Genomic DNA, 14,496 nt, shown 5'->3' on the forward strand with positions numbered 1-14,496 from the left:
TGCAGGCAACTGCAGGCAACTAATGCAACTTCAGTTGAAATGATTTGTTAAAATCACCACACCTTCTCCTACCCCCTTACTTGCAGACCTGTAAGCCACAATTCTGAACCTACTGTCACATTTCAGTTTCCAAGTCTGGAATATCTGTTGTTAGTTTTGGAGAAAAAAATCTAACTTCATTAAATTTTTAAGAAAATACTACTTTTTAAGCTTGAGATTACACTAAGTGTTACTGCACTATTTTTAAGTTTAACATACAGTTTGAAAGAAACTGACTTATGAGTGGCATATAAATCTAACCAGGTAGTTTCAGTATATTTCATCAACAGAAACATTCTTAATACTTTCTATGCAAGGACCTAGATGCATAATATGCTGATCATTCCAGATTTATTATCCTATAAATGCAGAATTTTTATGACAACACATTGTACACATAAGAATTGCTCTTCTGCATTTCATCAAATCAAACATGACTCAGACAAATTCCTTTGCAAAATGGTTTGTTCCTAAATTCTTTTGCAAAATTGTTTGTTCCTAAATTCCGTGCTATTTTAGAAATTCACCTCCTCCAGAAAAACTCCAAATAGAGAGCCCCTAAGAGCCAATTAGTATGAAACTACATTGTCCGATACCTCATCCCTTCTTTGGATGGGTCTTCATTTTATATGAAGTGACTTCAAATGAAAAATCACAGCATCATCTGAAAGTAACTACCCTTTCTTCCATAAACACCAGAGGGATGACATTTTTCTCTTCCAGAGGAGAAGGATCCCCAGGTGGAAGAAGGAACCTGCCTCTCCAACTTTCTTGGTGAGTTCTTTAATCATCAAGCTTTCAGGAAGAGTAGTATTTCATGACTACTGTTCTAAAAAGTAGTGGCTGCTACTGTGTTTTTTGGTTTTCAGTCAGATGTGTGAGTTTGTACATTTAATGATGAACTAAATTAATGATGCTCAACAAGCTGACAAATTCTGCAGTAACAAAGCAACCATGAAAGAATTTTAATACCTATTCATAAAATTAATTCTGTGAATATTAATAAAGAGCTTGTTACCTTACAGACTATGCTCAGTTGCAGCCAATATGCCAACATAAAAAAGACCCAGATAAGAGAGAACTAAACATGTATTACAGGAAAAAAAAAATCCTTAGACTAAATAAACTAGTTAAGCTGTAACACAATGTAGATACTGTCACTGCTTATAATTCAACCAGGCCTGAAGCCAAAATTTCCAAGATGTAAAACTTACTTTCAATGCTGAACTCATAATTATTTTTAAATAATTTAATATGGAAAGATTACCTGCTGAAATAAGGAAATTCTTTTTACAATAGTAGATGGAAAGTCTTGTTCACACACAGAGCTCTGAGAAAAAGTGTGCCACAGAACTTCATCTTCAAAGCGAAGTGTCTGATAGAGATCTGGGAGAGAAATCTACAGAACAAATCATGCATATTTAACAGTAAAGAAGAATAGCCATTTGGACATTGTATATTTAAATAATTTACAAATAACACTATGACCCTAAACCTGTAAATACTTATGCATATCACATAATTCAATTTTCTCTTCAGAGCTAAAGAACAAAAGGCTCGGTTTTAAAATTAACCATTTGTTTACCTATTCCCTGGAAATGCTAAGTCTGTATTTGCTCGATATTTTTGTTTTTAAACTTCTAGGTTCTTTGTTTTTAAACTTTGGGCTCTACCCAATTGTAGTCCTTCCTTTAATCATGACCAGGTTCTTTTACTGTCAGTAAATGCTACTGATTCACCCAGTTACTAACTTCCTGTTTGTATGGCTGGTTGGTTGGTTTTTTAAACCTCTAACAATCACTCTTGCCACACCATTATTGCAATTGCTCCTGATCCCTGGTGAAAAGAAATGAAAAGTAATGAACTCTGGATTTAGCAGCAAAAGTCCTTGCCAAAGACCGGTCAAGGTTTTCCTTTTTACTGCTGAGCTACATGCAGGAGACGAGCCTAAGACAGAATTTCAAGGACTAGTATTATCATTCAGTTCCCTTCAGGATCAGAGGACTTCAACATTGATTGTTGTGGGATGAATCAAAACAAGAAAGTGTTTTTTGTTTTAGTTTGAAATTACTTGATCTGAGCAGTAACAAACTCTGAAATACCTTTAAAGTTGTGCATGGAAATCTGATAAGTAGAAAATTAGTTTTCCAATTAACAGTTTATGGTTTTTAATATAATATGAAGTGGTTTGTGAAAGTCATTACATAAGAGAAACCTGCAACTTAAATATTTTTTGCAATTTTTCCTCTGTATATTTTTCTGTCTGTAGAAATTGTAGTACCTTGGGTAGGCTTACAATATTTTCTACTCTAAGTAAGATGATAGGTTCATTCACCTGCATTGAAATTCATTGTTAAATGGGGTAGAGATGTACATTAAAAGGTTCAGAAAAATGAGATTAAATTTAAAAAATATAGGTGTTTTTTTCAAATGGGTATGTATTAAGTCATGGTTTCTGGAAGATATAATAAACAGTTTAAAATAACAAAATATGTCCATCTGACAAACACATATTTGAGTATTCAAGTCCAAATTACTATTTGCTAAAACCAAAGGCTTTTTAAGCTAAATTCAACCCACCACGTGATGTATACCTTCAAAGATGTTACTGCCCAGGCTCGGTCCTGTTCTATCCAAGAGGGAGTCTGGTCACGAACGCTTCTTTGTGAATCCTTATTGAAGCAAGTTACATATTACACACATAAGTTACACAAATTTTTGTGAAATGCTATAGTCAGTAATCAGATTGTGAAACAAATGTTCTTAACAAAAATAGCATTCATAACAGGAATCTTTCTGTGGTGTTTTGCTAACTTCATAAATGGCATAACAAAACAAATCTAGCAGTAATTTGAGATATACTGTTCACATTGTTTGCTTAACTACTTGAGCCTGAAAAAATTTTATCATTTAGAGTATCTGTATGACACACTCAACTCTAAGTAGTTTTCTTTTCCATTAAAAACAAGTGACCCAAATCATTGGCTATCTGCATATGCACTCTGAGCAACTCACTTCAAAAAATAACTCCATTGCACATATTCACAGTCATGAAGAGGATGGTTCTTCACACAAAGGGTAATTCTGGCATAATTCACTAGGCAAAACGTCACTTCTGGACATCTCTGCACTGGTAAAGTTTGGCCACAGCTCTATGTTTCTGCTCCTTAGATGTTGGGGATGGAGGAAATTCCAAGGATGAACAACATAGCTTAAAGCTCCAGTGCAATCTCTGTATTCACCATATCATTTTTCATAAAAAAATCTTACAGTACCCATTAATCAGTCTGACAGTCTCTGTATGGAAATGTACCTCTCAACAATCAAGCAACTTCAAGAGTAATCTTAAATGTTCAGCAGAAAAAAGGAAAGCTTTCTTGCGAAAGGATAGCTCAGCCATAAGTTATGAAGTCCAAGAAAGAACAAAAGTAGGAAACTCAGAAGCAATTCTAGGAATAAATTTGAGATGGGCCTGCAATATATATTCCAGTTAGAATTGGGGTTGAATCATGTATCTTCACAATCTCTCCAAAATCTATGGGTTATGCATTAGGTGGGGTAGAGGTAGGACTAGTGTTAAATTCCATTATACAATCAGATTTCACAGAGCTTGAAAATGACCTACTGCAAGAAAATACTTGACATTCACCAAGTTCACTGACATCTAATTGAATTATAAAGACTCCACAGAGATGAAGAGGGACTTCTGTGTTCACACTGAAATGCAAAACCTGTAGAGTCATCTAAGGGCTAGAGAAACTGAGAATTTAAGGACCTTTTTAGCAACCAGCTGCCTAAGTAAGAAAATCTGAGTAATACATTGTGTTTTAAGTGACTTGCCACTTCTGTCAGCATGCAGGTGAACAGAGTTGGTGCCATGGATATTCTAAAAATGAGGTACTCACACTGGTCATTGTCTTCTACCACTGGATGTATGAGATATGCTGATGGATATCTAAACAAGGCTAAAGGTTAAAAGTAATTGGGAATGATGAAAACTGCAGCTAAGCGTGATGGAAATGAGCTAGCCTGACGCTGAATGAAAGAGGAGATTAGCAACAGAACAGGTAAACACTGAGCTCATGATTCCTGATTGGGCTCACGTTTCCTAAAAAACACCTTTCAAAACTTTTGTCAAAATATTTGGTTCAAAGAAGGGCTATAATGCATAAGATTACAGGAAGCTTAACTTTTTTCTCAACCCTTTTCTACTGGAAGGTTATTCTGAAAGTATACAGATTCAGTAGAATTGAGGAACACATAGTAAACTACAGTATGATTGGTTAGACATGGAACAGAAGCTTCTTAAGCTATCTCTGTCACCTAGAAAAATATATAAATACATCTCCAGGTGCAAAACTCTGAGGCTAAGGAAGAAAGTATGTCAAATTAGCAAAGTATGTGGACAAGCCCATCAATCCATACAAAAAGTACCACACATATATGATACCAGGAGAAAGAGGGATTCAGAAACACTGATTTTAGTTACAGAATTGGGCTTAAAACCTTCTCAAATATACCACTGAAAAAAAAAAATTGCAACCCTCGTAACAGAAAAAAAAGCAACACAGGCAAAAAGTTATGCAAATTAGAAAATGACTTGCCATGTTCAAAAAGTTTTGTAATATTTATATTTCTATGTCAGAAGTTATCTGTTCCTTTCACGTATGAATACAATTAATCAAACAATATAGTAAGAATACAACCTTAACTTTTCAAGATTTAAGTAAATGTTTCTTATTTCAAAATACAGAAATAAATGTAACTTACTGATTTTCTTATGGTATCTCCAATGATCACACCTGTAAAAGTCTCCCATTCCTAGGGGGAATAAAGAAACAACTCGGATAAGTCACAAGACATCTTTAAGAATAAAGATTAATGTGTAGTAGCATGTAAGCAAAACAGGAAGATAAACAAAGCCTAGATTCTGAAAGAGTTATACGACATTTTTAAAAATCCAGGTAATACTACCAGTATGTAATGCCTTTTGCAGAATCCAAGCTAAGTGATGGCTTTACAAGCCTTATCCTTTCTCAGCACCCACAGCTCCCACCCAGATCACCCACGTATAGACTAGCAAGAAGTAACATACTTGGCTGGCAAAGACACACATACTGCCTGATAGGGTATCAGCAGCCAACATACAACAGATAACTACAGAATCCATGTTTCAATATTGTTTCATGTTATAGTATCCAAAAGATGCAGTTATTAGAACAAGAGGAATACTGAGTACAATAGATTGGTATTACGAATACTTTGGTTGCATTAAGAAAGGGGAAATGTAAGTTGAGTTTATGTATGATTAAATCTTTTAGATTTGGAATTTGCATCCAGGAAGACAGCTTTTAATCATTTTAAGACAGATTAGATAAGTATTTGAAAACATACTAGAAATGACATAATCCTATATTTGGAGGTGGTAAGAAATGTACTAAAAATCCTTCAGAGTATTGAAATTTTACATAATCAGTATCTATAATTCTATGATAAAGAAAAATTTTATTGTTTTTATTGTTCAAGACAATAATAACATTCTAAATGAAAAAGTCAATCAACTAGTACTACTCTGATACAGACCACAGCATAGCTTTTTGCATCCATTAATCTAGTTGAGTCTTGAAAGAACTCCCTCTGCAATTACAAACTAATGATCCTCTCCCAATTACAAAGAAAATGCTTGTGCACAGAAAAATACATGAAGGCTCCCTAGTTTTAAAACCAGAAAATGTGTAAATTTTTTATGAAGAAAAGCAGAAGTATAATATGTAGAAACTTGTAAAACTACCTCTGAAAAATCTATACATATTGATTCAGAAAGAGAATGTCTCTAAGAGCCAAGGCATTCTATAATATAATGTTGAAGTTGTACTATAAAATTTCTCATCACTATGCAAAAAATTCATAAGTGCAGAAGGTTGAACTCTTTTGGGATAGGAACTTAGAATACTAAATTCTCTAGCAGCATAATAAGTGACTTCTAGCCTCATCACATTAAAAGCTTTAAAAGAAATAACTTTAAAAGAATAACCACTTCAGCCTCATTTTCCTCAATAAATATTTTGAACAAGCACTCTTTTCTTAACAATTTAATTAAAATAACTTCTACCTTTCAGAGAAGTAAGAAAATTATTGATATTATTTGCCTGTTTAATTCTTGCGTACTCAGATACTGCAGGAATGTGCATTATATGTAACCTAGATTAAGCTGGTTAAGAGCTCTAATAGCTGATGGAAATGTATGCTAAACCATAGCAACCAACACATAAAGCAGTACTTACAAATACTTAAGAAGCCTAGGTGGCTAGGCTTTAATTTAGTCAGAAAACTATTTGCAAGTTGCTGCCTTCATGACTTTATAAACTCAAGGACTAAAAAGATAAAGTAAGGTATTTTCAGAAGCCGAAAAGAAATAATAAAGATGTATTAGGGAAGTTCTACTAATGAAGAGTAGCTAGGGTATGCCTCTACCAACAAGATTAACTTGAGTTATTTTTATCAGGCAGCTCCATTGCTGAAAAACTGTGGGATTTCACTTGGTCAATCCACATGTCTGCAATAAAACTACATTGCATTCATAACATCAAAAAGTTTCAACCAACCTTTCTTAAATGTTGTACCTTAAACCTGCATCCTTCATATAATCAAGTTCCATTACGTCTTTCAAATATATTATCTGATTTTTACCTTTTACCCTATAACGGACTCTCCTCTAGCTACTTGACATCTGCTACCATTTCATACTCCTTCTGGTCTTCAGCTTCTAGTACAGAAAGCCATAGCTTTGTCTCTCCATTCCATGCAGGTATTTTAGATAATTAAATGTGTCTTGACTCATGCTAATCAGCCATGTTCAAGCAATTGTACTGAGTCGATTGTGCATATTGTTCTACTGCAGGCAGACTTTACAGGATTAATTTCACTACACTGTAGCCAGCTATAACTTTGGCATCTACATCTCAGCCAGCTAGTCTAGTCTGCCTGTAAAGGCAATGGAGAGAAGTACACAATTTTTGTGGTAATCCATCTGACCTATTTTACAAAATCCATTTATGATTAAACTAATTGCTTAAAAAAAAAAAAACAAAACAGGTCTGTTTTTTTCCTGTTTCCTACAAAGACAGTCTAGGATAACCTGCTCAGATGAATTTTAACAGGTGTTTAATTTTTAGTTACCAATTCAATCACCACTAAAAGTACCATTTTACGAGAAACATGTAAATTCACCATGAACCTCCACGGTGGGCAAAAGCGTTATCTAACATCCAAAGAGAAGAACATGCTATTACTGAGATGCGTGCTGCCCTATGGAAATAAGGGTTAGCAGTACATAAACTCTGCTGCAATTTTGTTGGGAATAGGGTAACCTCTAAACAACAGGTAAATTCCCCATAAATCAGGCATTTTCACATTAGGCATTTTCACATTCAGACCACTGTCAAAAATGTCATGTGACATCTCTCAATTTTTTGTGAATATGCTAATAATGCAGCACTTGCCTGAAAACTGAATGGACAGCCATTTTTATTAAATGTGGTTTGAACCTATATCAGCTGCATCCCACTATGCTATAAAAAATATAAACCATTTCAGGATGAGTCCATCATTCCTCTCAAAGATAGGCCACTATGGTGCAAAGAATGCAATACTTATGTGGCCAGAGAACATACAAGGACACTCTGTACAGTGCACTCTTGAAGACACTGTTGCAAATGAGGACGTTAATGATCACTGCTCCAGGGATATCCTAGACACTGAAGAATCAATGGCTGAAATGCACAAAAGATAACTTCATTACTTCACCTTCCAGGAAAATTCTTCGCTCTGTCTTCAGCTGCAGGCTGCAGAATCAGACTTTTACTTAATTTCTCCCTAGGTCTTGCACTCTTCTCTGCATTTCAATATGCACAATCATATTGGTCACAGTGAAACAGATGTGCATCCATCACTTTACTTATAAAGGAATGTCTGTATTTAACTGTTGTCTAGCCACATGGTGGCAGGCAACACTGATACGGTGCCTGCAAAAAACTGCAAGAACCCTCCATAAACATCTTTTTCAGACCTCTATTTAAAAGGCAACCATTTACTTACCTTTCTCATGGTAATCTTCACTTTGAACCTAATAAATAAAATGTTGACATCTGAAAGTAACTATAGAAAAATAGTAGCATATAAACCTAAAATTCCAAGTCCCACACTTACTGACAAAAACTTTTTATCTACTTATTTACTCTCCATGTTAAGTTTACTTAGATCACTTGGAGATTTTCTCCTCTAGCACTTACATTATCTTGAAAAAGTTCAGGGTGCATTCCTCGTACAAAATGTAGAGCAAACATTAGCTGATCAGCCTGAAATAAAAGCAGTAAAAATGTATTTATATGTTCATTAAAAGTCACCTTTCTGCTTTTTTTATAAGTAACAAAATTTCATTAATAAAACACCTCTAATTCTATAGCAGTGACCTTAATGACACATATCCTAATTCAAAATTGCTACATATCTCTGCAACTTAGAGACAAACACTAACCCAAATCCTGTGTATAACTAAGTACATCTAAAGTCAAGGGAAGAAGAAAAAACAGGTACTTGTAACAAAGAAAACTTACTAAACAGAATCCATTATTTTTTAAATTGCGCATAGGAAACGCTTGAAATCTTCTTATAGCAGATTTTTGAAACAGAATTTTGATTTAAAAAAACCCAAACAACTGTAACCTTCTGACTTTTTTCCTAGGTCTGTTGCATCACTTGAATTTCAACCAGTCTCTGAGCACTGGAGCAATAAACCATGAATAAGGATTTACTGGAGCCACAGAATAAACCATGCAAACATTCAAGACAATATTTTTAAAATGAATTATTGGCTTGTTAAAACTGAGATTCCTATGTCCAAACACAGAAACATTCATAGATGTGTTTTACCAAAGCTGTGCTGGAAAGGACAGACTACTATGTAATGAAGTCAACATGAAAAACTGGAATTTGATACACTGGAAAATCAGGAGCACTCAGAAACCTAGATTGAAGCCTCCAATTTTCAAAATCTGGCTGTAATCTGGAAGATGTATTTTACCAGACAATAGAAGATATACACATATTTTCTTTCATTAGAATTTTAAGTAAGCCTAAGGAAGCTGGTACCTTTTCCTTTCAAGAAGGTGAAACATTACTAAAAAGCATAAACCACAGGTGAAAGGGAAGAACAGAAGAAAAAACAATGACGCAGGGGATCAGGTTAAGCCTGCAAAACACAGGCATCTCAACCAGCTGATAAACACAACACACGTGCACTCCTATAGAAATCAATTCTATTCTTGACTTCTAAACAATGTTGTTTGAATTTTCCATGGTGTGGTTTCCCACATACATGCCTTATGTGTACCTCAAAAGGACAGCCTGATTGTCCTTAGCTTCAGAGAACTACCACTCTGAAGAATATTGAAGTACCAAGAATACTACTGAAAAATTAATCGTACGGGACCTTTCAGAAGAGACAGGACTAAATATGAGGAAGCATACTCTAGGAAATATTCTGTACATGTTATAAGGTATAAGGTGAACTGTTTGACTAATATTGGTTTTCTCATCTCCATGTCTATTATATTTTTAGAGCCCAAAATTACATAAGAGGGCCAAATTATTTTTGCTTTCTTTTTATTATTACTGTTTTCTCATACAGATGCCTTTTTACAAGCCTGACACATCAGCTCAGAAACAGACAGATATAAGAACAACATAGAACAAAAACATGGAGTAAGGGTGTTCAAGATGTTTATCATCTTTGGGAAGTTTTCTCATGCGCAGTAAAAGTAACTTCAACTGCATCTGCATTTGTATTTCAAATAATAGAGATTATTATTTAATCATTTACCTGGTGATTAGGTTCCAGAATTGGTTGACTGACTAAAGGGACACATGTGGCTTAGAGACCAGGGTTTTAATTGCCCTTGGAATGACTGACCCTAGAAACAACTAAGAGGCTATATATAACTTGATTCATATGAGCCACAACTGCTTTAAACTGGATTTGGGTAACTGCAGAAATGCATGATGGCAGCCACAACAAACGCTTGGCATAATCTGTATCTCTTTGGATACCGATACATAAAGTTGTTGTTTGCTGTTTTAAATACTTCCGTTCTATTAATTCTTTCGATTACAAAACCGTATGGTACAAAGTATCCCCAAGGGTACAGTTAAAGCAAATAAAGGACATTATATTTTATTTTTGCACATATTTGCTACTAGTTTTGTTACAGGGGTAGAACTGGAGGGCAAACAGGCCCCAACTAGGAATCAGGGTCAAACTGAGCAAAGCACTAAAGTTCTGTTTGTATTGATAAACATAGTATGTCCATGAACATCATATGACACTGAGAACAACTGCCATGGAATGGCTGAAATCCACACCATTCAACTCTTTCATCCTCTCAGACAAGGTCTGCAAGCAAATTCAAATCCAATCTGCCTATTAGAATGGTCCCTGGATAATGTAGTATCCAAAACTTGAATGGGATTGTTTGGAAGAATGGTTAACTGGCCCAGGCCAAGCCTATGACAGCAACTATTTTGACAAATTAACAATAAGGGTGGGCCAGTTCCAGTGCTCAGGAAAATTTCTTGGCACCACTTCACTTACTAGCATAGATGAAGTCTATGTACACACAAACATAAATATTAACCACAGACAGACAAACAAAATGATCCTTCCCAATTCTAACACGCTTAAGAAGGTATAAACTTATCATAGAATCATAGAATCATTTAGATTGGAAAAGACCTTTAAGATTATCGAGTCCAACCGTAAACCTAACACTGCCAAGTCCCACTAAACCATGTCCCTAAGTGCCACATCTACGCATCTTTTAAATTTTTTAACTTGTATCAGCTAAACCATTTATGAAGACACTAGTAAAGCCTCAGTGCCACAGTTGTCTAAATATTTGCATGGATAAAAGACAGAATTAGCAGTGGATTGCTGATGGCATGAGGAGCTTATTTATTCTCTCCACTATCAGAACACAATACTATAAGCTGGGTGGACCATTAGTCTGAAGCTGCACAGTAACACTTGCACTTTCAGTATTTTCTAAACTCCAGTCTGATCACTCACAGTGAAAATCTTTCCTACTAAAAGTCTCCTATCTGTGCCTTACTTTTGAAATCTTTCATCTTTTCTGATATATAAAAATAGCTGCTTTCCAACATCCAAAAGATGTGAGGCCTTATTGGAAAGCTTCACAGACTCATGACTTCAAACACAGACATCAAATTATTATGAGAGCATTTCATGAGAATCCACCTGGACTTTGATAAACCAAAATCCTCAGAAATAACTGCTACCTCTGCATCCTCAATACAGTGTTGCTAGATTGGGGGGAAGGGGGGGAGGCGTTGTAAAATTTTCCAAGATCTCTCCATTCTCAGTGATCAAACTCCAGACTTGCATGATTTCTACTACTGCTTAAATCATCTACGCAGACCTACTATGCATTCTTCAGCCTGGTACTGTGAGACAAACACCTACTGTTACGACTGTTCCATGTGAAAGTAAAAATTAAAATTGAAAGTGAAGGGCATATCTATCCTAGCTTCTCACCAAGAAAGAGAAAAGCCACCTGATTCAAATAACAGAGCAAACAAGAAATACATTAAGAACATGATATGGAGGAACAGGGGAACAGATAGAAACAAACAAGCTAGCAGGTAGAGATTTGGGGGAGGAACTGAAAAGAGAAAGGACAATATTACAATTTTTTTGTTGTTTCCCTCTTTTTTTTTTTAAAAAAAAGAACAAATAATCACACAAAACCTTATCATGACAGCTAGGTTAAACACTCATACTTAAAAAATGCTAGAAATAAGAGCAAACAGAATAAGAGTGCTCAGAAGACTACGAAGCTGGGACTGGCTATGAAGCCAGAACAAGGCAGAGATGAGGGGCCAGAGGTAAAGCAGAAATAGGACTAGACTGAGAATAGCCTTGTGCATTAGAAAACTGCTCTGTGGAGAATGCGCATAAGCAATCTTTATTCTGTCATATACTAATTTTTAGTCCTCATTTTGCATGTTAAATATTGCAAGTGTAATTTTTTGCATGTATTACATATGTACTGACACAATACTGCTTATTTGAAGTAGATCAAGTGTTGGTTGCTGAAAGAATGCTTTCAAACCCAGTGCACTGTATAAAAGCCAGAAAAAATACAATCTTACCTTAAACAAACAACGACAAACATATTCATACACTGTATGTTTCAATGAGCCAACAAGCAACTTGATTCTTTCCTCAGTATTACTTGAATCCTAAAAAGAAAGTCTGGATTTCAAAATTCATGTGGAAGTAAAAATCTTTTCATATACCCTGTAAATTTCACCAGAATGACACAAATAATCTGCACTCTATGTGACACTTACCAGTTCTAAAAACATATTATTGAACTCAGTTGCAGCTATCAATAAGTAGATGACAAAATGACAAGTTCATGCTGAAGCATTAAGAAATGAATATTTTGGCCTTGAATATTTTGACTGTGAACATTATACAACATTATATGTGAGGTAAATACATAGAGAATAACAGTTTCTTCTAACATTAATATCCTTGACATGTCATAGTTTTCACTTGGTAAAAAATTGCTTATGCATTGAATTCCTGTATTTAATGTTATTAAACAGGTATGTTGACATTAAGTGTAGTTACTAGACTTCCAGCCAAATTTGGCCCAACTGAAGTAAACATCGTAGAAAATAGTAAATATACCCTGTCCTTCAAAGCTTACGGACTGAGACACTAATTATAATAGGAGAAAACTGAAAGAAAGATAGGATAAAAGAAGAAAGAAGAGGGGGAAAAAAAAAGGTGGGGGAGGTAACAGGTAGTATGAGATTTATCAGAAACAAGTTCCTTTCTACCGTGCTGGAATTTGAAGAGATGAGTTTATAAAGGAGGGCAATTTGGATTCACAAGCTGATTTGACTAATATCTTTTCTATGTCTAAAAGATAGCTTGGGAAAAATGCAGAATTGGATAGAGAAGAATAAAAGGAAGAAAGCAAAGAAGGCAAAACCAAAAGTTGAGCTTTAAATAGGTTAACGTAATAGGCAGGAGGAAAAGAAATTATGAAAGAGTGTGAAAGAAAGAACATGAAATTAGAAGCTCATGTTGTCGAAAAAAAGTAACAGGTAAATAATTTTAAAGAGGGCAAGTTCACATAGTCAGAACCATGCTCCTGGTAATGACTGGAGCTGAAGGAAAGTTGTAAGCACAGATGCCAGAATAAAGGGGAATCCAAAAGTGACATGATAAAAGGCTGGTGAATGCCTTTTTAAAGTGGAAACAAAGAGATAAAACGATGAATTTTGGAAATGCTGAATAAAAAGAAAATGCATCATTACTCAGTGTGGGGATCTGAAGAGTGAGGTGACAAGGGATAAATCCATGATTCTGTGCTTCAGTAAGAATATGTTGGTCATTAGAACACAGAAAAGTAAAATTACATTTTCAACAAGACAGGCTGCATGCATGCTTACAAACTGTATAAAAGTAGATAAAGTTTTGGTCTTCCTTCAGGTAACTGAACCATGTAGAAATATAGGTCTTTTGTTATTCTACTCCTTGTTGATAGAATTAGCTTTATTTACAGGTTAGATCATTAATTTATTTAAATAAAGCCTTCAGGAAAGTTATAATCAACCTTGTTTTTCCTAATTCACCTTAGACAAAGAGCAAGCCTGAAATTACGAGTTACTTTGTTTTCAGATGGCACGGGAATTTTACAATTTATATGTAATGTAAGAGCATTAAAAATTTGGTGTGCATGCATTCTGAATACCTAAAGCACAACAGCTCAGCATCAACACTTATTATACACTGCATCATCAGTTATTATACATTATTTTCTAAAAATGTCCAGAGTGACTAACACATTCTAAGGATCAAAGCAGATTGATTCTTCTGCAGCATTCACAGCTTCAGGAAAACAGAAAATACCTGCTCGCTTTGCAGAGCCCTTTGGAAAAGCCGCAGGAAAGCCGCCAAACTAAACCGGTACATATTATTAATTTTGGACAAGTCAGAGATAATAAAGTACATCTTGCTAGCACTCTCAGCTAGTGGCAGATAGGCGTCCCTCTCCTGTGGATAAAAAACCAACCAACCATACATATATTGAAAAACAGTACATTACTGCCATCTACCGCTTATTGCATAAACATTTGTTCATCCCACCGAAAAAACATTCGGATGACTGCCGCTGCTTTAGAAAACTAAATCCTTTCCGATTCTTCAAATTGAGGGACATGCACTCAAGAATTCAACACTGTCTTTAGATTTCAAAATTGGAAGAAAGCATTTTTAGCAAAAAATTCCTTAAATTATGAAGAACATTTTGGAAATTAATCCCTAGGTCACTGAGGCTTCTTCCCATCACAGAACACATCCCAAAA

At 35.0% G+C, this 14,496-nt stretch overlaps 1 protein-coding gene across 4 annotated transcripts in view; it reads right to left on the minus strand.

The window, feature by feature from the left end:
• Nucleotides 1–14,496, minus strand: part of DYNC2H1 (dynein cytoplasmic 2 heavy chain 1) — a 186,797-nt gene that overhangs the window by 85,788 nt on the left and 86,513 nt on the right. For all 4 annotated transcript variants that reach the window (XM_075491022.1, XM_075491021.1, XM_075491020.1 and 1 more), the window contains 6 exons: nt 14,042–14,185; nt 12,265–12,354; nt 8,331–8,396; nt 4,810–4,860; nt 2,634–2,711; nt 1,307–1,438 (listed from right to left, as the gene is read on the minus strand). In XM_075491022.1, coding sequence (XP_075347137.1) covers nt 1,307–1,438; nt 2,634–2,711; nt 4,810–4,860; nt 8,331–8,396; nt 12,265–12,354; nt 14,042–14,185 — 561 coding nt within the window. The remainder of the gene's footprint in view (nt 1–1,306; nt 1,439–2,633; nt 2,712–4,809; nt 4,861–8,330; nt 8,397–12,264; nt 12,355–14,041; nt 14,186–14,496) is intronic.

The sequence above is a fragment of the Mycteria americana genome, chromosome 1, assembly GCF_035582795.1.
Source record: "Mycteria americana isolate JAX WOST 10 ecotype Jacksonville Zoo and Gardens chromosome 1, USCA_MyAme_1.0, whole genome shotgun sequence".
NCBI lineage: Eukaryota > Metazoa > Chordata > Aves > Ciconiiformes > Ciconiidae > Mycteria > Mycteria americana.